General features: G+C 36.9%; 1 protein-coding gene across 7 annotated transcripts in view; it reads right to left on the reverse strand.

Annotated features, from left to right (window-relative positions):
- ABI2 (abl interactor 2) overlaps nt 1-26,426 on the reverse strand; it is a 130,672-nt gene that overhangs the window by 21,046 nt on the left and 83,200 nt on the right. For 2 of the 7 annotated variants that reach the window (XM_008687391.2, XM_008687387.2), the window contains exons 5-9: nt 23,972-24,118; nt 23,087-23,211; nt 17,091-17,249; nt 10,779-10,868; nt 6,770-6,943 (exon numbers count right to left, since the gene is read on the reverse strand). In XM_008687391.2, coding sequence (XP_008685613.1) covers nt 6,770-6,943; nt 10,779-10,868; nt 17,091-17,249; nt 23,087-23,211; nt 23,972-24,118 — 695 coding nt within the window. Of the gene's footprint in view, nt 1-6,769; nt 6,944-10,778; nt 10,869-17,090; nt 17,250-21,841; nt 22,025-23,086; nt 23,212-23,971; nt 24,119-26,426 lie in introns of all 7 variants that reach the window. The other 5 variants (XM_040641816.1, XM_008687392.2, XM_040641808.1 and 2 more) reach the window with 5 other exon arrangements.

Raw genomic sequence — 26,426 nt, forward strand, 5'->3', positions numbered from 1 at the left:
ATCATATATGGCTTCATAAAACTGGTCTGCTGGAGACACCTTCAATCAGACATCAGTCATAAAAATTCTCCTTTCCTATTTATCCTTAATTATGGACTATCGAAGTACAAAACAGCTATGGGTGCCAAATGGACAATTCAAAATACAGTGCAATATTAAGAAAGAATGACTCGACTGATCAACCCAACCTGTTTGCAAGTTACTTCCATTCCTTTGCTTTTAACAAAACTTAAGAAATACTATACTGGAGTTATCAGCTGAGACATGATTGAACATAATTTTTTAAGGCAGAACATTATTTGATTTTTGGAAGATAACTCTCAAAAGAGTTAAAAAAAAATTGAGTGACAGTGTCACTTGAGAAACACTTCCATTTGCATCTACTTATTTATGTGAACAAGATTCTCAGCATTATGGCCTCAGTTGAGGCCCTCATCTCTTGCTTAGGAAGGTATCCAACCTGGTCTTCCCAATTCCTATTTTTCTTACTGCCTAATGTGCTCTACACCATTACCAGTTTATCTTAAAAAAACAGAAAAGTTAAAATATTTAAGTTCATGGGAACTTATTAACCTGCTTAAAAATATTCTACAATTTCCCTTTACCATTAGATTTAAAAAAAAAAAAAACGCACACAGCTCAGGCTGGTATTCGAGGCTTCCCACTACTACCTACAACTTACTTCCCTTACTACACTCATATCCCGCCCTCTCCCTACAATCCACCATGTTACACGTGACACTACTCCCCATATCCCAAACCGCCATGACTCACTCTGAGGATTCCCTCTGCCTGGATGGCCCTTCTTATCTTTCTTCTTTGCCTGAGAAACTCCTACTCATCATTCAAGACACACCACAAATGCCATGTCCTCTGAGCAGCTTTCTGGAATCCCCAGATACAACTAATGGCACTATTCACTTTTTGACAATCATTAATGGAGCATCCATGCTGATTTTTGAGATACAAAGGTGAACGAGAGACTATCATAGTCCTGTGCGGACAGAAGTGGTATCTGACAAGTTACTATACATTATTTATACTTCTACCAAGAAGTTACATCGTTGAGCTGGAAGAACACAAGAACGGATGGCTTGATAGAAGGAAGGGATATAAAATGGGCACTGACAAATAAGTTGAGGTTTGCCATGAAGAATTTAACGCTAATAAAAAGTACAGCAAAGACTCAATCCCAGGTCTGAGATCAAGCTTAGGACAGTGGTTAAGAATGTGGGCTCTAGGGGTGGGGTGGGGCGGGGAGAATGTGGGCTCTAGGGTTATACCACCTAGTTCAAATTCCAGCTCTAGCACTTGTAAGTTTACAGAACATAATTAACTTTCCTAAGCTTCTTTTTTGTATAATGGGAATTACAATAGTGCTAACACCTTAAAACAATATAACATTGTTATATTAAATGAAGCAATGTACATATAAGATATAGCCCTGGGCCTTGTTTATGATAAGTAAACATTATATAAGTGTTAGCTTCTTTTATTATCATTAATGACTATTATATACTGTCTTTTTTGTAACACATTTTCTGTTATATAAATTATTTCTGAACCTCAATTTCCTAGTTTGCAAAAAAGGGGAGACTAATTGCCTTACATATGCAGTAACACTTGCATTATGCCAAGCACATAATAAATACAAAGAAATACCTGTTCTTTACCCAAGTTAAATCGAGACACTTACATATACACATTATCTCCATTTGACTAGTATGGGCAGTAATCAAAGGTTAACCACTCCTACGGCAGTGGTTCTCAACCTTGGAATTACAGAAAAACTTTAACAAATGCTGATGCCTGAGTGCATAGTCACTATGGACTCTGGGAAACAAACTGAGGGCTTCAGAGGGGAGGGGGGTGGGGGATTGGGATAGGCCGGTGATGGGTAGTAAGGAGGGCACAGATTGCACGGAGCACTGGGTGTTACACGCAAACAATGAATCATGGAACACTGCATCAAAAACTAAGGATGTACTCTATGGTGACTGATATAACATAATAAAAAATTAAAAAATTCTGATGCCTGGGATGCATGCCCATGGATTCTGGTTTCTTAGGTCTGGAGGTGCAGACACATTACATGCTGCCTAGGTGACTCTAAAATGCAGGCAGGGTTGAAAGCCAGGCCCTACGGTCCAAGCGAACAAAATGCGTTATAACGCAGCAGCCTTAACACTGATGCACAAAAAAGCAACCATAAGCACAGCACGGTTGGTTCTTTTTGTTTTGCTAGAAAGAGTAAGAAAGAGCTCACTTGATTTTCATGTTTTAAAAGATCTGAACTTAACAGATAAATCAGATGTTTGAAAAACATCTTAGAGAACAATTCAGGCATACTCTTTTAAACTCTAAAAGAGTTACTTGGACCAAAGCAACTCACTTTCCTCTCTTACAAATTTCTCCAGATTTTAACATACTCACTGAAGAGTACATTTTTAGAAAGCAAAACCTTTCTTTCATTGTGCTTTTCTCTTAAGGAATAACTGAACTGGTTTTTCAGAGCTGAAAACTGTCATCACTTTATCTAGGACAGTGTTAAAATCAGGTAGGGAATTTGTAAAACATGTCAATGGCCGAAGCCATACCCTACTACTGTAGGGCTTTGGGCTTATTATTTTTTTTCCTAAAAACAGCTTTATTAAGGTGTAATTTAGACACAAAATACAACCACATACATGCAGAGTTCAATAAGTTTTGACAAAAGTATACACTGTATACATGACAAATACATCACCACCACCACCACCACAATCATCATATAGAACACGCCCACCACCCCAAAGTTTCCTTTTGCCCCTATGTAAATCTCCTCACCCACCAGTATTGGTCCCTGGAAACCACTGATCGTTCACATTTCATTTAAATGGAATCATGAAGTATGAGTCTTCAGTATATTCCCTCATTACTATAATGCTTGCAATCCATCCATACTGTTGCTTTTATCACTAAGTTTGTTCCTTTTCTTTGCTGAACAGTATTCCATTGAATGGATGGATATCCCACAACTAGTTTATGCATTCATTAGTTGAAAGACATGTGCGTTGTTTCCAGGTTTTAGCTATTATGAATAAAAGCAATTATGAACATTTGAGTTCAAGTCTTTGCATGAACATAGATCTTCATTCCTCTTAAGTAAATTTGTAGGAAGGGATTGCCAGATCAGCTTGGCAAGTATCTATTTCCTAAGAAACTGACAGCTGTTTGTCACAGTAACTGAAACACGCTGTACTCTCACCGGCAAAGCCTAAGAGCTCCAGTTTCACCACACTTGCTCCAAGACCTGGTATTGTCAGGGTTTCTAACTGTAGCCATTCTAGAGGGTGTGTAGTGGGATTTAGTTTGGTTCACTGTGGCTTTAATCTGCATTTCCCTAATGACTAACAAGGTTAGCATATTCTCATGTGCTTATCTGCAATTCATGCATCTAATTGGTGAAGTGTGTTCAAATTTTTTTTCTACAAGTTGTTTGCCTCCTTACTGAGTTATTTTGCAAAATTTCTTCCCAGTCTAGGCTTGCCTTGTCATTTTCTTTACGGAATCTTTGAAGAAGAAAAGTTTAACGGAATTCAATCTATCAATTTTTTCTTTCAAGCGTCATGTTTTTATGTGCTCTCTAAAATATTTTTTCCTAATCCCCGTACACAAAGATTTTCTCCTATATTCTTCTCCAGAAGTTGTATAGTTTAGGTCGTACATTAGGTCTAAAATACATTTCAAGTTAATTTTTGTGTATGGTAAAGTAAGGGTAGAAAGTACATGAACGTTAATTTTTTTACCTTTATTTCACCATACCAATTTTTCTGGATTCATTCCTAATGGTTTTAGAGTAAATCTGATGACTGTTGCTCTACCTTGGCCAGAAATGGAAGTCCACTATTTGTTAATGTAAGCTCCCCAAAGGACGGATAGCCAACTGTTATAGCACATTTGTTGAAAACACTACCTTTCCCCACTGAATTACCTTGACAGCTTTGTTAAACAATGTGTGTGATCTTTTTCTAGAGTCTATATTCTATTGATATATATTTCTGCACTTATATCAGCATCACACCGTCCCAAATACTGTAGCCTTAGTTTAAATCCTCCAGCATTACTCTTAAAAAAAAAAAAAAAAAAAACTGTTTTGATTCTATAGATCTCTTATATTTCCATATAACTATTAGAATCCCCTTGTCAATTTCTATAAGAATGGCTCCTGGAATTTTTACTGAAATTGCATTCAATTTACAGATCAATTTGGAGAAAACCAATTATTGAACAATAATGATCAAAGGGCATAATATATATCTTGATTTATTTAAGGCCTTTATTAATTTCTGTTTTCATCATATAGGTCTTACATATATTTTATTAAATTTATCCTTAAGTGTTTCATATTTTTGATGTAACTACAAAAGGTACGGTTTTATAAGTTTCAATCACCAAGTGTTTCTTGCTCATATATAAAAACCCAATTAATCTGGGGCACCTGGGTGGCTCAGTCGGTTAAGCATGTGTCTTCAGCTCAGGTCATGATCCCAGGATTCTGGGATCAAGCCCCACATCGGGCTCCCTGCTCAGTGAGGAGCCTGCTTCTCCCTCTCCTCTCTGCTCGTGCTCTATCTGTGTCACTCTCTCTCTCTTTCTCTCTCTCAAATAAAATCTTCTAAAAAATAATTAAATCCAACTAGTTTTGCACAATGACTTTGTAGCTTACAATCTTGCTAAGCTCGCTTTCTGGTTCTACCAGCTTCTTTGTGGATTCCTTGTAGGATTTTCTATATATTGGATAATATACTCTGGGACGCCTGGGTGGTTCAGTCAGTAAAGTATCTGCCTTCAGCTCAGGTCATGATCTCAGGGTCCTGGGATCGAGCCCCGTGTCAGGCTCTCTGCTCAGCGGGAGAGTCTGCTTCTCCCTCTCCCTCTGCTGCTCCCCCTTCTTGTGCTCTCTTGCTCTCTTGAATAAATAAATTTAAAAAAAAATCTTAAAAAAAAATAGATATTTCTACAAATAAAGACTACTTGATATTGTCCCACATATCTGTTGCTCTGTGTTTGGTTTCTCTCCAGGTCTCCTTTTGGGTAGTTTTTATTGTTGTATCATCCAAGTTGCTGATCTTTTCTGAAGTGTCACTTCAAATACTGTTATTTTTCATCTCTAGAAATTCTATGTGGGTTTCTCTCTTTTTTTAAACATACTCTGCTTTTCTCTGTGTTTATGTTTTCTTTTTTACTTTCTTGGACACATGGCGCATTTGTAATAGCTATATAACACCCTTGTTTTGTAATTCCACCATCTCAGTCATTTCTAGCTCTGTTTCTATTGACTGACTTCTTTTAGTTATATTTTCCTGCTTTTTTTTACATGCCTTGGAATTTTTGATTGGATGCTGAACACTGTGGATCTAACTTTTTGGTGCCCTAGATTTTTTTACTCTTTTGAACAATGTTGGATTTTGTTCTGAAAATCAATTCAGTTACTTGAAATCGGTTGGATGCTTTCAAGGTCTGCATGTAAGCACTGGTTAGGGCAGTCCAGGACAAGCTTTAGTGCTGGGCGAATTTGGCCCCATCGCTAAAGGGACCCAGTTTTGAGGCCTATCTTCTCTATGCCTTGTGTATTGCAAGGTCTTTCTATTCTGGCTGGTTCAGGAGCATGAACTATTCCCAGGCTTTTTACTTCCAATAATTTTTTTTTTGCATACTTCTCTCTGGTTTTCTTTCTCCAATCTCAGGCAGTTTTTTCACACAGATGTACAAATGAGTATTCGACAAAGGCTCAAGGGACCCTTCTGCAGATCTCCAGAGCTCTGTCCTCTGTCTTTGTGTAACTACTTCTTCTCTGTGGCCTCCCAAGACTCTGATCTCTACCTTGTCTATGCAGTGAGATCTCCAGGCTCTGTTTGGGTTCCACCTCCTTGCACTGTGGCCCAGAAATTTCCCCCAGTTAGCAAGCTAGGACAATCAGAGGTTTACCTTGTTTGACTTCCTTCTTCATGGGGTCATAGTCTACCACTGCCTATTGTCCAATATCTGAAAATTATTATTTTTTATAGCTTTTTCTGGATTCACTCCTGCTTTAGGAGGGAGGGTAACTGATTACTGTTGCTTTACCTTGGCCAAAGTGGAAGTCTACTATTTGTTAGGGTAAACTCCCCAGGTGATTTTAATGTGGTCAATTTTTAAAACCAGTGAGTTAGTAGCTTTGATTTCCTTAACAGAAAATTTAAGATAGCATACATTTTTTTTCTGAGCTAGTCTTGTTGAAGCCTGTGTCCCAAAAGTGTCATGTCAGAAAAGTTTCATTCAGAGAAACATTTCACTTAAAAAATGCCCAATACTACTACTTCACAAAGGAACTGAGAAACCATAATTATTGCTTGGAAGAAAGTTTCATATGCAGATGCTTAACCTAAAACATCTGATAGAAAATACCACTAAAATAACTAATAATTGGAAAAATCATCCTCTTCCTGAGGCACTCCAGAAAAGCCCTATTTTAATTTTTTTATCTTATGGAAACCACTCATAAAAAAGCACATTCAGTAGGAATAAATAATCATCAATATAAAATCAGATAGTCAAAGAATTTTACTAGTGTGACTTTCAAAAATCATGAACCTTGTAAACTAAATTAATAAGATGTTGCATAGGTTATGCAAGCAAAACTTTACCTATCAGTAAAAAAATAAGTAAGGTTCTCTTTAGTACCAGTAAATTCCATTTCTATGTAGAGGTGTCTTCCCATCGCTCTAGCTATCCCTCTGAAACTTACCCTTTTCCAAGTAAGACCTTGGAGCCCACGGTGGGTCCTCTTCAGCATAAGGATCACTATACTCAACCACAGCTGCTTCCTCCTCTTCATAATCTTCTGGGGGAGGAGGTGGAGGGGGGGACTCATCAAAGACTGGTTCTTCCACAGGTGGTGGTGGAGGTGGTGTATCTGAAACTAAGAATGTATCAAGCTGATAACAAAACTACGTGTTATGCAAGGTTCAGTATTTCCTATCCAACCTTCTGTACACATGGAATATAAATCTAGACTTGAAAATAATGATCTTTCAAAAAATGAGTGGGCAAGAGAAGGCTCCCCACCAACTACAATGTTTCAAATCTCCAAGCATGACTTTCTCCTCCCTTTGGGTCAGGGCTGATGGGTGTTAAATAAAGCTTAGCCAAAACAGTAATTATTAAATGAGCCTTTTGGAACCTGTTTATGCTAATACACAATCCTCTTTTTCAAAGAAAGAGATAAGTAAAATACAGTTTGGTTTTATATTGTATCCAAGGAGCAGTGGTTATCAGAAATATTAATAATCTGGGGCGCCTGGGTGGCACAGCAGTTAAGCATCTGCCTTTGGCTCAGGGCGTGATCCCAGCGTTCTGGGATCGAGCCCCACATCAGGCTCCTCTGCTATGAGCCTGCTTCTTCCTCTCCCACTCCCCTGCTTGTGTTCCCTCTCTCGCTGGCTGTCTCTATCTCTGTCGAATAAATAAATAAAATCTTTAAAAAAAAAAAAAAGAAATATTAATAATCTGGACATTTAAAAGCATATTTAATTTATAACAAATTAGAATGTACTCATGAATAGTCACATATTAGTAATCTATATTCCTTTCAATGAATTTTTTAAAAAATAGCATATTACCAAATTGGTGGAATAGGAATCACAAGACTTTGGGTAACTTCATCCATGAAGATGTTGTATATGCTATTTTTTATAGAGAGAGAGAGAATTTCAACTAATTCAGACATTTATGATCCAGAATTTCCTCAAGCTAAATATCCAAGAGTGACTTAAAAATCTCTCCTTGTAGCGATCTGCTTCCACAGCTCAAATATCAGCATATAGTAACATCTACAAGATTATCTCCAAACTCAGGCAACTCAAAGCTTTCAAAATGCTTGGTACGTAACCGAGCACAGCTCAACAAAATAACCTGAGTAAAGCTGTATCTATCAGCTGCCCAATTTTATTTATTAATTTTTATTTATGAGGTACCAGAACTGTTTCTGTGAAATCCTCGAGCAATCCTGTTTATTTTCTATCTTTCATCTAAGCTACTGATGGAATCAAATGGATCTGAGAAGACTGCTGGTGTCTGGTGAGGACTGGCCACACCAGTATCATATTCCGTCCGATTCCAGTACTCTTCCACCTGCTGCCAATCTACTTCCCAAACTATCTGCTTAATGCACTTCAAAACTACTCATTGAAAGTGATTCTTTCACTCCTAATGGGTTTTTTTAAATAAAAACTATAGATATGTGATTTAGCATATATTTTATGACAAATTACATATGGTTGGGGTAAGAATCAACAATATAACCTGTTTGCATTTATAAGATAAAGAGATTAAACAATTACATAAAACAAAGATCCAAAGGAACGCTGTCTTTCAAAACAATCACCTTGAGAAATTACACTACAAAATTACTCAAAGATTCTGCCATTGCTCATTTTTACCATTTCTTATAATGCCTGAGTGTTAGCTGAATGAGACTGACATAAGCTACCCTTTTTTACTTAAAATGTTCCAATTACTCAGCTAGCACTTTCTGATACATTATTTCATTTAATCTTTACCTTGGGAGGTGTTTTTTTAATCCTCATTTTATGGATGTGGAAACTGGCTTTCCAAGATTAAGTAGTCCTACACTAAGTAAGTGGAAGAGCAGGAATTTGAACTTCAGTGCCTGTTATCTTAAAAGATACACTAGTATGGGATGAGATCAATTTAAAAACTTTAAAGTCAGGTTTCATGATTACTCATTCAACAAACATCAACTGATGGTTAGCTACTATGCTCAGCACTGGGACAGAGCAGTGGACAAAAGTCATAGAGACATGGACAACCAAATTTTCACTTGTAATTACGTCCAGTAAGTGCTTTAAGTCACTATAGAAAACAGAGCAATAGACCAAAACTCTTACGTACGTCAGGAAAGGCTTCCTGAACCAGAAGAATAAGTAAGAGTTAATGGCTAGAGGATACGATGGAGTGAGGGTGGATATTTCATGTCAGCTGTAAAGGAAAAAAATACAAAGGTAAGAAAGTAGGAACCCTTCGGAGAACTGGCCAAAGTTCAGTAGAAAGAGGCATGAGGAAGCTGAAGAGGACTAAGCAGCAAGGGCCTTCCAACAGTTTGAATTCTATCCAAAGAGCAATGGGGAGCCACAGAAGGATTTTAAGAAGAATAACAGAATCATAGCTGTACTAGTCAGCCCAGTATACCTGGTTCCAAATAATTCCAGAGTGTTTCCAAACATCGATCTTATTACAGACTATCTGCTACCAGAGTATCTTCAAAATAATATACCTGAAAACCATGAAGATAATTCTAAAAGACAAGTATACATCTTTCCAAGGTGAATGTTTTGAAGAGAACAACACTCATTTGAATGCAGAAGTCCTGCTGTGTCTATAAAATCAGCCACAGCTCACCTCACATACAAAGTTTTCTTATTTTTATGCATCTTGTAGGTGAGAAATATATATGACTATGGAAAGAAAGAAAAGCCTATCCCAAAAGGCAATCACACTGCTAAACATTGGAGGTGCTCCTGGTTTACCTTCCAATAAGCAGAAGTTGGACTATTTTCAGAAGCTAGCAGAGATGCAAAGGCACCTGAAAGAGACAGTGAGCCCTCAGGCAAGTAAGACTGGATTACAACCAGTTAAAAAACAAAGAAATGTGTCCATAAAAGGGGGGCATTTAGTTAGCTATAGAAGCACAAGAAAAAAACAAACAAACAAACACCCGAAAAAAGCAGGGACTGAAGTGTCTGCTTTGTGTCAGATACTTCTTTAAATGCTGGGGAAACAGCCAGCCAACAGAACCAACAAAAAACTCTGCTCTCATAAGAGCTCACATTCTAGTATCGGCAATGCCCATGGAAGAAGCAGGAGTCCTAAGCAACAGCGTGCAAATATTTCTACCCTCTGGTCAGGCCATCCCTGTTCTGAGATGCATACACGGGGCTTCTTCATACTGACGGCATTAAAACTTTCATTAATGCAACTCCCCTAGTTCAGACTCCGTGCCCAGCATGCAACCTTATGATTGTAACGTGGGCTCCTTGCATAGACCACTCACAAAAAGAGAATTCCTCTATGTTTCAGACTATGTTCACTGGTCTCCGTAACAGCAATTCCTCACTGAATGTGACGCAGGCCTCCTGCTTTGTAGATATCAGTCTCCTGAGCTTCCTTAATGCTTCCGTAGGAGAGGACTGAATGGGTCAATAAAATTAGTTATCTAATCCTGCATGTCTCGACCCCAGACCACAGGCCAATGTAAATTCACTGCCAATCTACGAGGCCTCTTGGGAGACAGACTGGTAATTTGGTTCCCTGAGACCTACCACGGCATGGCCATTGCCATTTTTACACTTGGAATCACAAGACTAGAGGAAGATTCTGAAGCGGCCACAAAACCCTACAACTCTAGTGATAGGAAACTAGGCTCCTACTTGTTAGAGCAACCCAGAGAAAAAGATGGGATATCTGGTGACTAAGTAGCATCTCCTTGGTTTGATGTGGTCTTTCTTTTCTCATATGTGTTTTATTTTTGTCTTATCTTCACGACCAGATTTTAAGTTATCTGAAAGCAGAAAACTTCATCTTATTTTATCATTCACACTAGCTGCTCACCCAGTGACTTATTCATAATATCCAAATATGTGAAGTATCAGCGAATGAATGACTATTCAGCCAATCACATATAAATGACATTTTATGCCTATAATCTGATCTACAGCATAAAGAAGACATAAACTTACTATTTTCTTGGACTCTGGCCACAAATCCCATTAAAGGTAACTGAGGAGTTACCTGTAGGATGGAGGGAGGAGGAGGAGGAGCAAGAGATACTGCAAAAACAAAAAAGGTGTGGAGGGTAAGGGGTAAGGGCGAGTTACATTAAAAGGAAAGGCTAATACAATAAAATGAACATATAAGGAGGGAAAACACTACATACAAATATTTTATAAGCTATTTCTTAAAGATCCTCTTTTAAGGGATAATACATTAACACAAAAAACAAAGTATTAGGGGGAGTTTAAAGAAAGTTCTAAAAATTGCAACAGGAAGCATTTATTATATACAGATCTATTCTAACATGTAATGGCAAACTGATCTTGTCATATCACTAACAACATGTCTTCTCAAAGAAAGAATTTCTGCAGGTTATCATGAATAATTTCGTTTTCAGGATCTTAAAGTTTACAAGTTTAAATGTTCATCGATACCAGAAAAAAAAAAAAAACACTGCATCCCAACCCAAATTTATACTTTTCATTACTTCATTAACAAGCAAATTAATTGGTTCTTCATTCATTAATTACATATTTACTGACTTTCTAGTAAGCGGCAAGCACTCGCCTAGGAGGCCAGTATCAAAACTATTCTGAGAGGTCCATGTCATTACAATTTTTCATAATCCCACTTCATACAAAACACTGGACTCATTCAAACCATTCTGTCCTCCCCAAGGTGTCTTTCCCTCTATCGCGAACACCTGGTACAGTGCCTAGCACTAGTTAGCCTACAACAAATGTTTAACGTATGTAAATAAATAAGCCAGGTACATGCCAAACAACCGCCCAAGATTAATTCTACAGTTATCGTTTCCTTCAGAATAGGTATAAAGTATAATATGCATCTTCTTACAAAAAGAGAACACCTTTATTAAGTCCAAATTACGGTTAAGACTAATACAAGTGAAAGGATGAAAAAGAGTCACTGCCCTCAAAGAGATCACATTCTAATTGGGGGTACAAAACAAAATAATAACCTTAACCCAGCAATGTCTGTAGCAATTTGCTGGAGGTGGCTGTGGTGGGAGAGTCGGCATGGGGATGGTGTGAGGGCCGGTAGTGAGGGCACCGGGATGGGTTAGTGGTAAGGAAGGCCACACAGAAATGCTCTCTGAATGGGCACCAGAAAAAAGGAGTTCAACAAACAGACAAGAATGGAGAAAGACAAGATGAGAACCAAGTAAGGGGCAAAGGCTGAGAGGTACAGAACAGCATGATCAGTTCACAGGACCAGAATTGTTTCTATATGGCTAGCACAAAATAAGCCGGAGGAAAAATACAAACCTGGAAAAGCAGGTGGGTAGATATGAAATAGGAAAGTACCTTAGGTGAAAGAGTGCTTAGTGGTAAAAGACTGGACTTGAAAGTTACTCAGTGTCAAATATCTGATTCACCATTTCCTTGTTGTTAAACACCTAGTAATAACTTCTTTGGACCTGATCCATAAATGTGATAAAAAAGACTGGTTTGCTTTACAGAGTGGTTGCAAAGATTTAAAAACAAACAAACAAAAAACAAAAACAAAAAAACACTAATGCATGCAGAATGCCTAACCCAGGACCCGGCACAAAAAAAATCAAGGCAGCATAAACACAAAGGAAAGAAGAGAACTTGGTGCGAAAAAAGTACCACTTGGTAACTAAGGAATATATATAATATATAGACAAGAGTTAAGCTATTAGTTAATACTGTAGAGAATCTAGATGTGAGGGAGAGTAGAATAACCCCAGCAATGGGTACCTTTCTTTAAAAGGTACCTTTTGATTAGGTTTTTCCCTAAAGTCATACTTCTTGGCAGTAAACCTTTTGGTGCCGTGTCTCCCCCTCACAGAGGCTTGGGACAATTGTTGATATGTTCCCAACACCCTGTTGTTTTCAAACTTGAAGGAAGAAGACGACATAATGAACACAGAAGTAGCAGAGACAAAGCTGATAAAAGAGAAAGAGCAGCAGACAGCAACTGGCATTCTGGAAAAGTATTTATTGGGTGTATGTTCACATTGAATAAGATGAAAATTGTTCCTCTTCTGTTAGCACCAGTCCCAACCTCTCCCATAATAGCAAAATAGGAAATTCCCCCACTTCAGTCACTGTTTCTCATCCAATTTTTTTTTTAAATGACCTTCTGATGCTCAGCTAAACCAGAATGATTAGGTGCTTAATTCAGAACAGTCTTTCTGTAGGTAGATCAAGTGTATTATTTTTTAAGGTGAGTATGTTCTATTTCTTTTCTAGTTCTGAAAGTAAAAATCTGAAACCATATGGTTTTAAGAAGTCCACCAAGAGCGGCCCAGGTAAAAACCAATCCCGAATCTTTCTAAAACAGATTTACTTTGTAACAAAACAAGTTAGATTTTTCTCAAAGCCAGACCATGTTCAAAAAATTCAGTTCCAAATGGAGTTTACAAAGGTCACCCCAAATGCTACTTTTTTCCCCCAGGGCAAAATTTTAATGTGATGGTCCAAATTAATTCAGATACCACAGCATTTTCTTTCTGGACTGCGTTTTTATTTGACTAGAACTCCTGTGAACCAGAATATCCTACTTTAGACTAGATTTATTTTCCTTAGAGCTGAGCTGAAAATGAACCATTCTAGGAGATTTAAGCAGAATTTTGATGAGAAGAATTATCTGTAATATTCAGTTCTAGTCCTAAGCATCTCGTGAACAGGGAAGAGAAGTTAACTAGACAACTGTTTTCACTCCATTTAGCTAAGACAATTCTTCATATGACAAGATCTTTTCCCTATAACCACCAAAAGATCTCCAAACGTAGATTCAGGAGTTTTAGGTTCACAATATACACTAACGATGTTAATGTGAAGAGACGGCCTCCCCAAATGACTGGAGTTTATAGAGAGATCTTAAGTTCTACACACAGCAACAAGTAGATATGAATATAGTAAAATGGTCTGCAAGCAAACCAAACCTGGAGGATGATGACGTGCTGACGAAGTATACAGACTTCCCAAGCATGACCTTCCTGGTTATTTCTAAAATCCTCTGGAGCATAATCTTTGAGGCTTATTGTTTTAAAATGTCTACTTCAAAGAGTTGTGAAAAATAACTTGGAATTTTACAGCTTATTTCTACAGATTTATACATACTCTGAGAAAATCAGACAAAATAAACATTCTAACTACTACTTCTGAAACCATTAAAAGTATACCGCCAGGGCACCTTTTCAGGGTGGTGCAGTCAGTTAAGTATCCGACTCTTGCTTTCAGCTCAAGTCGCGATCTCAGGGTTGTGAGAGCCCCACGGTGGGCTCCACACTCAGTGCAGAGTCTGCTCAAGTTTCTCTCTCAGCTTCTCCCCCTCCCTTCCATCTCTAAAATAAATAAATAAATCTTTAAAAAAAAAAAAAAAGAATAACACCTTTAGAGGTTATAGACATCTGACGGTGCATTCAAGTTTAGGTGTTTATATTTTACACTGCAGTGAAGGAAATGATTTAAGCAATTCATTTTAAGAGTGAAATATTTCCTAAACATGAACAGCAGGGAGTATTTAAAAGTGAACTTAACTAATCATCCTCAGTAAGGAGGCTTTTTTGATGGAAAAGAATATGGTTACCATATAATTATCAGTTCTGTAGTTTCAGAAGGGTTAAAAGAATTGGATCATTGTTGTTCCTTTTCAAGCAAAAAAAATTACCATAAGATGTTATCCCAAGAAAAAAGCAGCAAATTAACACAAAGTTTAAAAACACAGCTTGTGTTAATAATCAGTGTAAAGGGTCTATCTGATTTCCTTGGTCATCTGAGAATATAACACTTTCCAGTTGTTTTCTTGCTTTTCTGCTCTCATTACAGTAAGCATTCTTTAAAAAAAAAAAAAAAGAGTAAGCATTCTCTAACAAACCCTAAAGACTGCCTAATACAAGTATTTGAAAATTGCTTCTTGCTACTGCTCTTTATTTATACTTTGCTAAAGCCCCACCACATCTGCATTCTTCCGGAAATTTATGGTAATGCTGTAACTTAACTCTCATTTAGAGGATATAGGTTATTGGCTTCTCTTCTGCAATTCCACTAACCCACTATCATTTTTTCACTGTTTCTTTTTAGTTGTTTTTAATAACATTCAATGGCTAAAGCTTGACATTTTCCCGTGTGAAACACCACACTCATTCACATATAACTATATACTCTCATATAACTATATACAGTCACATTTCTTGGAACCAACATTTCACTTTATGAATTAGATTTTTTTTAGTCTTTGCTGTAAGAGACTGTGAGCAGTAAAATATAGGATTATCTCTTCCAAAGGCCTTGGTATTTAAATACCACATCATTGATTCTTTAATGTTATGGACTGAATATTTACGCATCCCTAAATTCATATGTTGAAATTCTAATATGATGGTATGGAGGGGGGTCTTTGGGAGGCAATTAGGTCATGAGGGTAGACCCCCTCATGAATGGAATTAGTGCCCTTATAAAAGAGACCTAGACAACTCCCTCTCTTCTTCCACCATGTGCGGATACGAGAAGATAGCAGTCTGCAACCTGGAAGAGAACCCCAGGACTTGACTATGGTAGCACCCTGATCTGACTTTCAGCCTCCAGAACTGTGAGAAATAAATTTCTGTTATTTATAAGCCACTTAGTCTATGGCACTTTATGACACCAGCCTGAACTAAGACACTTACCAAACTAGGTTTATATATGTAAATGTACAAATACGTGTGTATGTGTGTGTGTACATATACTTCTTTACCGCCAAGGGGCTTCACATTTATATTTAAGGTAAAAACTGTTAACTTATGTTTAGCTCTATTTATTTCAGGGACCCTCTTTGCCATTGACAAGATGAATGATAAACTGGTGTTCCTATCTCTTTGGCTAGATTATTAAGAAACAGTAAGAACCAAAGGGGTTTCAGTTATGCCCTGATCAAAGTGTTCCTTTCATTAGCTTGTTTTTGAAATAATCTCATTAAAAAACAACTATTGTACCCTTAGGATCATCAGAAAACAAATACTGTACTCTGAAGACCTGGCACTAGACCCTGGGTGTTCCATATTTTAATCCCTATGTTAGAATGCCTTCTCAAACTCACCCAAATGCAGTAACAGTGCTGCCAGATGTCCATCTCACAGGAAACCACAGTGAATTCACTGAGCACTAGTTCCGGGATAAAACTGTATAAAAGACTGACACAGTCTCTGGCTCTCACACGGTTTTATATCACAATGTGGACATCCTCCTGACCACCCCCACCTCCTCACCAAAAAGAAAACTAAGAGAGTGAGAGAGAGATTTTTTTAAAATCTGAAGGTAGGGAGGCTAATATGAAGAAAGAACATGGAACTTAGAGGCAGATGACCTAAGTTCAAATCCTAACCTGACATCACCCCAGCTTCAGTTTCTCATCCTACAAAATACAGATGAAAATGATCCCATGACTGTAAGAATCAAATGAGATAATATACATAAAAACATTCTTTAAACTGCATTTATGTAGAAGGATCAAATTTCTTCTGCATGACTCCAAAGGAATAAGGTTTCACCAAAAGGTAGTAGCCACAGTAGACCGGTTTCAGGGCTTACCAAAGATGGAATGGGATGTCCCCAAATATTAAAGATACACAGGCTTACTGGTCTCTGGGCAATAATCCAGAAAAACACAGTAAGTTGATATGCCATGTCCACAATAGTCATAGAATCTAATATTTGCTCTTACTCTCTCTGGGGAAGAAGCAAAAATAATGACTACGTATGGTATTAAATACGTGCCAGATTAATTTCTTCTGTATGCATGATGCAACTGAAAGATGGCTGTAATACCTGGATCAATCTGTCCAAGTCCTAGCTTTCCCATCATAGGCTTGGTATGAGAACTGAGTAAGACAGTATAACTGCCTAGCACAAAACAGCTATAAAAATATTATTTCTCTTTTAATATACCACTTTCAAACTCTGAACACTCAATTTTCATTATTTGGTATTCACAGAGCAAGGATATCTGATTAAATAAGAAGGAAATACTGTTCACCACAATATTATTCTTTAAAGCAAATTAGCACCAGCACAAAGATTCTGTTCAGAAAAATTAAGTTCTACAACTTTATATGGAAATCATGTACTGATTTTAAAAAAAAGAACGGCATGATACAGTATAAGCAACCTTGTAGTCATTCTTCCATTCATTCAACAAAGAGTACTAAACACCTATTATGTGCTAGTAATTTGTAATTAAAGGTTTTTTCCTCTGTAACTGAAGATTTTAATTAGATATATTCTACAGAATGCAAAAGAAAATCTAACCTGGATTCTGGCTATAAAAAGGTCCTCCGTTCATCTGATTCTGAAGGCTTGTCTGTGAAGTTATGGAAGGAGGGCGTCTATAGGGCAACGAGCCCCCTATTGTTGGGGGAGTATGGCGAGAGGCAGGTCTGTTCATGCTGTAGAACTGAACAGGATGACCTGGAAAAGGGACAGAGCATACATTTGTCATTAAAAGATAATTATCTAAGGCAATGAAATGCTTTAGGTACACTGCCTGAATCTTAATAAGATTATTAAAAATAACAATGTTTAGCTAATTTAATTGCTATCTGATAAACATCATGCAAGGTCACAGTTATTGCTCAGCTGACATCAAAGTACAAAAGCAGGAAAGTAGGTAAATAAAATTAGGTTTGGAAAAGCTACACTCTAAATAGATTACTAATTACAATTTTATTAAATTAATAATTTGATAGGGTTTCAAAATCATCACAATTAAAATTTATGGCTTACTTTCTCTTCTACCGCCCAAAAACGACCACTAAAAACTAAACAAGACAAGGGGCACCTGGGTAGCTCAGTAGGTCAAGTGTCCAACTCTTGATTTCAGCTCAGGTCATGATCTCAGGGTTGTGAGATCAAGCCCCGTGTCAGGCTTGGCTCTGGTCATGGAGCCTGTTTAAGATTCTCTCTCTGTCCTTCTCCCTCTGCCCTTCCACCCCCACGCGTGTGCACTCTCGCTCTCAAAAAAAAAAAAAAAAAAAAGAATAAAAGATATAGAGAAAGAAAGCGGGGCGCCTGGTTGGCACAGTCAATTAAACACCCAACTCTTGGTTTCGGTTTTAGCTCAGGTAGTGATTTCAGGCTCCTGAGATCAAGCCCTGTGTCCTGCTTGGATTCTTTCTCCCTCTGCCCCTCCCCACCACCACCACTCCCAACTCCTTCTCTCTCTGTAAAATAAACAAATAAACCCTTTAAAAAAAAAAAAAAAAACCTAAAGAATGACATTTGGGAAAGCAAAACAAAAAATGTTTGACACACAGCCTTATCCAAAATAATAATAATAATAATAATAATAATAGCAGCAGTAAATTTAAGGTGACAAAGCAGTCAGTTTAAAGGAAAACAAAATATTTCAGGAAACAATCAAGTGACATAATTCCAAACCAAACACATCCTTATTCAATCAAAACTCTCCATCTCCAAAACTAGATGACTTTGTATTAAAATTACAGCTTAAGAAATTTACAATTAAGAAAAAAGCTAAGATACAAAAAAAGTGAATCAAAATATATCTTATTTGTAATACCATCTCTAAATCTATAATATTAGCAATTTCACTCAATTTTGCTGAGTACTTCAACAGCTAATACTAACTAAAGACATTCTTTCTTAATCTATCCAATTCCCTAATGCAATCCACTCCCTAAATTTTATTGTGACTCCACTTCCACTTAACATCATTCAGCTGAAGGCCTACTACTATTACAGATAGATCAGACAGAGGACTAGAGCACCCAAGAGAGATCACTCCAGCAGGCAAGAAAGGAGGGGAGGAAAAAGGAGGAGAGGGGAGGGAGCAGAAGTGAGAGAGAGGAAGAAGGGGGAGGAGGAGAGATAAAGGGAAGAGGAAATAGGAGGAGAAAGTGCAGGGAGGAATAAAGGGAGGGGGAAAGGAGAAAAGAAAGAAAAACACTTCTGGCAATTTTTCATCTTATCCATGATTGTAAAAAGGGTTTACATGAGTAAAACTGGTCTTCAGGAACTCCATAACTTTATCAAACTTGGATTCATATGAACTCATATAAAGAATATTAGAGAAGTACTCAATATCTGCTATATCATTTACTTTTACATATGACAGCATCAAAACCTAAAAATCAATTCTTTTGTATAAAAAATCTGGAGTATTCAAGCTTAAACATAATCTACTGTCAAGTCTCTGTAACAATGATAAAAAAAAGTAAAAATATATAAACTAATAAATTATTATTTAAAAGGTACATTTTGTCATTTGAATCACCAGATACAAATACATTACTGGCATTTAAGTAATCAATCGGTAATGAACTAATAATACAAACCTACCATTTCAAGTTAAAAGTATCTGATAATTAAACCATTACAAATTTTATATAGTTAGATGGTGTCTAAAATCTCACGTCCTCAGTAATTCAAAGACAATACATAAAAGATTCTCTATTCATTCCATTAATAAACCATTTACTTTGCCTTGGGTTAAAAAAGCAAACAAAACTACAGTTTAATTAACACAGACCTAACTATAAAACCTAAAACTAAAAAGTTCTAGAAAAAAAACAAAATCTTTGACCTTGTGTAAGGTAACAAGTTTGAAAGTATGACACTGAAAGCACAATCCATAATAGAAAAAAACCAACGAACTAGACTCAATCAAAATGAAGAACTCCCCTTCTAAAAAGTACCATTAAGAGAATAAAAAGGTAAGTCACAAACGGAAGAAAACATTTCCAAATCATATAATCAATGAAGGACTTAAATTCAGAAATAAAGGAATTCGATAAGAAAACAAACAATCCAGGGGCGCCTGGGTGACACAGCGGTTAAGCGTCTGCCTTCGGCTCAGGGCGTGATCCCGGCGTTGTGGGATCGAGCCCCACATCAGGCTCCCCCGCTATGAGCCTGCTTCTTCCTCTCCCACTCCCCCTGCTTGTGTTCCCTCTCTCGCTGGCTGTCTCTATCTCTGTCAAATAAATAAATAAAATCTTTAAAAAAAAAAAAAAAGAAAATCCAATTCAAAAGGTCTGTGGAGGGGAGCACGACATCTGAAAAGATATTTCATCAAAGAAGATAAACAGATAGCAAAAGAGCACACGAAAAGATATTTCTGTACCATTAGTCATTAGGAAAATGAAAACCAAAACCACACAAGAAACTATTATATATCTAATAGAATGGCTAAAGTTTAAAAAAAAAAAAAGCAAACTGACAACAGCAAGTACTAACAAGTATGAGGAGCACGGGAGTCTCACTGCTGGGGGGGGTGTCAACTGTTCAGCCACTTTGGAAAACAATTTGACAGTTTCTCGTAAAATTAAACATTCACGTACCATACAACCACCAATCCTACTCCCTAGGTGTTTACCCAAATGAACTGAAAATCTACACTCACACAAAGTCTGTGTGTGTATGCTTATGGCAATTTTATTCATAATAACCCCAAAATGGAAATAATCCAAGTGTCCCTCAACGGGGAAAGGGATAAACAAATTGTGGACAGAACACTACTCAGTAATAAAAGAGAGCTAAATAATGAAACACGAAACAACATGAATAAATCTCAAATGCACTGGTGCCAAAAAGCCAGACCCAAAAGGCTATATACATATGCTTCTATTTACATGATATTCTTACAAAGGCAAAACTTCAGAGATGAAAACAAAACAAAAACAAAAAAACCAAATCAAAGGGTTGCCAGGGGCTAGGAGTGAAAAGGAACGACTGACTACAAAGAACATAGAGGAAATTCGCAGATGATAGGACTATTCTATATCTTGACTGAAGTTGTGGTTACATCACTGTATACATTTGTCACAAACATACATACTAAAAAGGGTGAATTTCACTGTATGTAAATTATACCATAAGAAGAGAAGAAAAAAGTACTTGGTGATTCAAAGACTGTATAAAAGAGATTATATTGATATAAATTGTTATTAAGGCATTTACCTTACTTTTCGTTAAGAAAAACTATACATAATCACTCATACAACAAATGTTTATTCAGTGCAGACTACGAAGCCGTACCTATTAAATTGTGATTTTATTACTAAAATGTTGACTCTTGGGTGGGAGTGATTTGTTCCCTCTGGGCCTACAACCAACTTCAACATTAATTTTTTACCCCACCGGTGCTGGAGCATAACAAGATTCTTGTATTTAGCTAGACAGTCTGGCCTAACAGAGACGTGTAGATCAAAGAACAGCCTGCGATTACACTCACACGGAAAGCTTTTCTCAAGAGGCGCTATCATAGAAGCTGTCCCATAAAACACCGTCCAAAATCCATTTTAGCTAAAAGTGTCCTTTAACACATTTAAACATCTGCTTATAGAGCAGCAGAGCTAAATACATATTCTACAAAGTATGAGGCAAGCTAAGGTGATGCGTGTCCAAACACATACACTTTTATAATAAAGAATTTGTTTGCTAACCAGCATCGCTATTAACTTTGCAAATACATTTTGTAGCAACTGAACCTTTTTTCCCTTCCCCATTAAGACAAATTTTAGGCTGCAGTTTTAAAACACTAAAACACCAGTCAACCTTAAGTAACACTTAAGTAAACCTGAAATTCTTAAAAAGTCCACTGGCTATGTGTTTCCAGTGCTATGACAGACTTACAGAGACTTCCAAATTGTCATATCAAATATTTCCTATAAAATATACCTTAGAATTATTTGCATAGACTTTTTGTTAAAGGCTTAATCTCTAACAATACTTCTAACAACAACTTCTCAAAACTGTACAGAAGATGGCTCCATACTAAGTTCACAAATCTCCAGTAAATGAAATTCAAGCAATTAAAAAAATGTGTATTTGTGTTACTCTACTGGAAAAAAGTATATGAACTTTACCCTGATTTCCTCAGGAAATTCTACTCTTTTGTCACATGACATTTTCTAAGTTAGTCCATTATTCTTTAGATTTTATACACACATACACAGCACAAACAAAAGTCACAAAGCCAGAGTTCCAGGGAAAAGAGCCAGATGACTGGATGTGCCTGCCAAGGAACAAGCCATACTCACCTGTAGGGGGAGTGGAAGAAACAACAGGGGGAGTTGGAGAAGTGAAGCCATCAGCAAGGGTCTGGGCCCCCCCAGCAGCAGCGTCTGGGGCAGTGGAGGAAGGGACAGTAGCAGGAACAAGAGGGGCAGGGGCAGATGCAGAAGTAGCAGGAAGGGGAGGAGTACCAGCAGAGCCAGCAGGGGCTGAGGGGAAAGAGGAGTAAGAGGCAGCATTAATGAGGCAGACCCATTAGGAAGGATTAGAAAAGGCATTAGAGAACCTAATGTTAAATATTCAGTGCTTAACAGTAACCAAAGAATAGAAGAGAATGGTTAAAAAAAAAAAAAAAAGAATGAAGCTTATATTAAAGGATTATTAGGTTTGCAGCAAAAAATTCAAAATGCTTAGTGGTAATGTACAGATTTTTTAATCCATTAAAAACAGCATTCCATTTTACCTGAAAGCCACTACTCTGGAAGAAAGATGTTCCCTTTATATTGTAATTTTTAGCATAGTATTTTGTAACTAGTATATAAAACTAAACATAATACATTAGAAACAGTATTCCATTTTGAATTACAAAAATCAGAAAATAAACGCATATTCCAGACAAAAACATCTTATTAATAAGGTTAAAAAATTTTTTCTAGAAAAACACCCATCTTTTTCATGAGTTTTAAAAAGGTATTATCTATTTGGTATCATGATAAGTAAATTAAATACAAAAAAATTCTATCCCTAGGTCTTTTGTGTCATGCTTTTAAAAACAGAGTTTACCTTTGGTGTCTTCACATTAAACAAGCACATTTTTATGTTTCAGGAAAAAAAAAAGGGCGGGGGTGTAGAATTTCAGAGAGTATTAAGTTCCAAAAGTCCACTAAATTTAACTGCCAAGACTATTTCTAAATTTGTCCCATCCTTTGTTACCAATGTGATTCTCACACTGACTGTGTCCAAACACATGCAATGTCGGAACGCTAGCTGGAATTAAAAATATAAATCATACGCAGGAGGTACCTGAAACCTCGAAGCACCAACTGAGCCACCGCACCAAAGACACAAAGCCAAATAACAGAGAAGTATGTAAGCATAAACTCAAAAATCGCTTGGCTAAAAATAACAAATGCATAAAGATTTCCCAAAATTCATGGGGTCGTAAAAGGGAAAAAAAATCGTGATTATGAAGAAAGCCCACTGTAATTAAATCAGAAATTAATTCAAATTCAAAAAAGACAAGTACAGATGAGGCACCATTCATGTGTTACCTGGAAAGACACTGGGAGGAGAGGGAGTAGGAACAGCAATGGGAACTCCCACACTCCCACTTCCACTGTTCTCCCGACTGCTGCTCCGACTACTCGGGTGGCTTCCTCCGCTACTCCCACTGCTGCTAAAGGAATGAGAGCCACCAAAACATGAGTATTTATATATAGTAAGATACCACCAGCATTTCCCAAAATTTTCTGAAATGAATATACCTAAATAAAGATAATTTTAAAACCCTCCACTTCATGTATTAATGTGAGTAAAACAGGAAAAACACTTGAGTTCAAGAAACTTGTTCTAACCACCTTTTAATATAAAGCATCTAGTAAAGAAATTGAAATTGAGAAAGGAGGAAAAATTCTGTAGAAAGAGAAGTGGTAAGTGATAGGGCTCAACACACAAAAATAGTATTCCTTTTACTCTCCGCGGAAACTTGTCTCATAATAAAAACACAGTCTTCCTACTAAACACGTTAATTTTATGTGTAATGATATCTTGATGTACCATCCCGTATTACTGTTTTATTATGTATAGTTTTTCATCTGTAAAGTTCCACCAAAAAACAACTTGCAATTTCCCACATCTGATCTGTAATTTTTTTTTCCACATCTGGTCCATAACTTTTTTTTCAGATCAACTATAACTATTAATTTTGTAGAGAAGTTTGTATTTTAAGATGTCTGTTTTTTCTGGGTTTTTTCAACTTCCTGGCCTCAAAGCTGCATCAGAACAGGAGCAGAGAGAGGTGGATTCAGATGAGGTTTGGGGGAGTAGAGTGAGGAAAAGTACTTAGTGCTTGGAAAAGGAGAGAGATCTAACTGAAGTAATCTAAACAAGTTATGGTCCTATGACCATCACATTTTGCACTGAGGTAGAGAAAATACCTGTAAGTTCGATTTCTCTGATTCACAGAAGCTGTCCTCACAGGGCTCTGCTGCGAGGGAGCCATATTACGGGTTGGGCTAGGTACGTAATCATTTGGTACCACTGGAGGACGCACTGGCTCCAGTGTGCGGTAGGGGGAGTGCCGCCTACAAAAAGAAGAGCGTACGTATTGTGTGATTAGCAAGTTTCGGCACAATAAATTCAAAGAGTTGCCAGTAGTGAAATACAATTTGTATTCAGAGACAGGAAAATGTTTTAACATAACCCAGCTATCAATTTCAGTCTTAAGTATCACTTCCCTGCCATTAGGGTTTTGATGAGTATTGCTATTCTTTAGTCTCAAACCTCATTTGCCTGTACTAATGCAATTTTGTTAGAGAGCACAAAGATTCTCCCACAAGTAAGCCAGTGTTTCCCGGACTCTCTTCTCTTTTTTTGGGGGGGGGGGTAGATGAGTTCAAATTATTTTAATACCATGTCAAATTTCCCAACTGCGCTGCATGAATGCACTAATTATCTTCCTCACCCCTCTCTCCCTAACCAAAGATATTCAAAGATGGGGTAAATAAACCCAGAATCTGGCTCCACAACCTCCCCACTGAAGATCAATAGCAACTATAACAAGTCATTTCCCTTTCTATATAGTAAATACACAGAAGCTAAACTATATCCATACACAGAAATACACAAGTTACTCTCATCTCCTTCCATTCTCACTTCACCTCCTTCAACTTTCACCTTGCTCTCTTTTACCCTCTTACCCTCCTCAGAGTTCAACATTTAAAAAGGAGAGAAAAAGAAAAGACCATCTAAGTCTTTCTACTTTATTTGTTTTGGACCGTAAAGTACAAAAAGGACTGAATTTTATTAATATATTTCCTCCTTCTTCTCAAAATTTCCTTTAAAAGGAAGAGAATGAGAAAAGGAAGGAAATATGATCAGAAATAGGATGCACAATGGCACACTAGTGATTAAATGAGTTCTCATCTCTAAGTTTCCCAATTCTTTATGACAATGATAAACACTCAACTGACATATACCTCACATTTTGCAGGTAAGATTCTGGTTTCTAAAAGAATAAAAATTGGGACCTCAAGATGTGAAAATTAAAAAGCTTTCTTTTCCTGAAATGATGTTGCTCCCTTGTAAAATTCTCAATAATTCACTCCCCACAAAGTCCCAGTGTTCCTTTAAATACCACTCTCCTGGGCTACTCAAGTTATGGTTCATTGATTTTGGATGAGATCACTTTGCATTGACTCTGTCCACTGTACTACCCTCAAAATCTTGCATAAATACATTAATAATTAAAAATAAATAAAGGGCAATAAATGAGATACAGGGTCCAAGGAAGAAAAAGGAATGTCAGGAACTTGGATTTAAATTCTAAAAAGTTTAGGCATCTCTGAAATTATAATGTAAATATTAAAAAAAGATAGGAAACGGATTAATTTCTAAACATCTGATTTCCAGACAATTTTTCCCAGACAATAAAAATGTTCTGTTTCATGCAAGAAAAAACCCTTTGCTGACTGGGTGAAGGCAATGATAAAAACAAAGTAAAAAATTAGGGGCAAAAGAACAAAATACGATGGCTAGGCAAAGACTGCAAAAAAGCCAGGTTGTGACCATCAACTGGCTTGTGCTGTTCAGCAACTCTGGTCTCCAATGATCCTGCAGAACCCTTGCTAATACACAAGGGAAACAAATTCTGGTATATGTATAAATCTTCAAAGTTTGAGAGCAACACAAAGCTTTATTTTACTAGAGATGACAGCAGGTTACCCTGCTAACAATCTTGACTTAAACCCAAACCAAATCTGTCAGGCACTACAAATGACAGAATGTAGATATTCCGTAGGAAAATAAATACTTCCTCTTGAACTCCCTACTTTTACCTCTGCACAATTCCATCCTATCATGTCATCAACATTCTACCCTTAAGTTTAAATCTTATTTGATGTACTACTTTCCTCTCTAATCTAAGCAGGATTTGTTTTGTTGACCCCAAATAAAATCATCCTATTCCCGCTGGAATTCATTTTTATTCTTCTATTTGCCACTGTCCTAACTGTAACTCCTCTTCCAACATTATCCTCTTTTATATGCTAACTCATCTTTGTTCTGTCCTGACCCATAGTGCTTAATTAGCTTTTTGTCATTTTCTTTCTTTTTCCTTCCTTCCTTTTTCTTTCTTTCTTCCTTTTTTCTTTCTTTCTTTTTTTTTTTTTTTTTGGTGAGGGGGCCAAAAACAACATTGCCAATTAAAAAAAATTTTTTTTAATTTAAAAATTTAAAGCCAATGGTTGTCAAAGCATTTTGTCTTTGTCTTATACCTTTTTTAAAAAAATCCAATTTGTGGTACAATGACTCTGAAAAGTTGATAGAGGACAAATATTACCCCCTTTTACAGATGAAAAAACTGAATTGCTAAGAGGCTGACTATGCAAAACA

The sequence above is a fragment of the Ursus maritimus genome, unplaced genomic scaffold (assembly GCF_017311325.1).
Source record: "Ursus maritimus isolate PB19 unplaced genomic scaffold, ASM1731132v1 scaffold_1, whole genome shotgun sequence".
In the NCBI taxonomy this organism is placed as follows: Eukaryota; Metazoa; Chordata; class Mammalia; order Carnivora; family Ursidae; genus Ursus; species Ursus maritimus.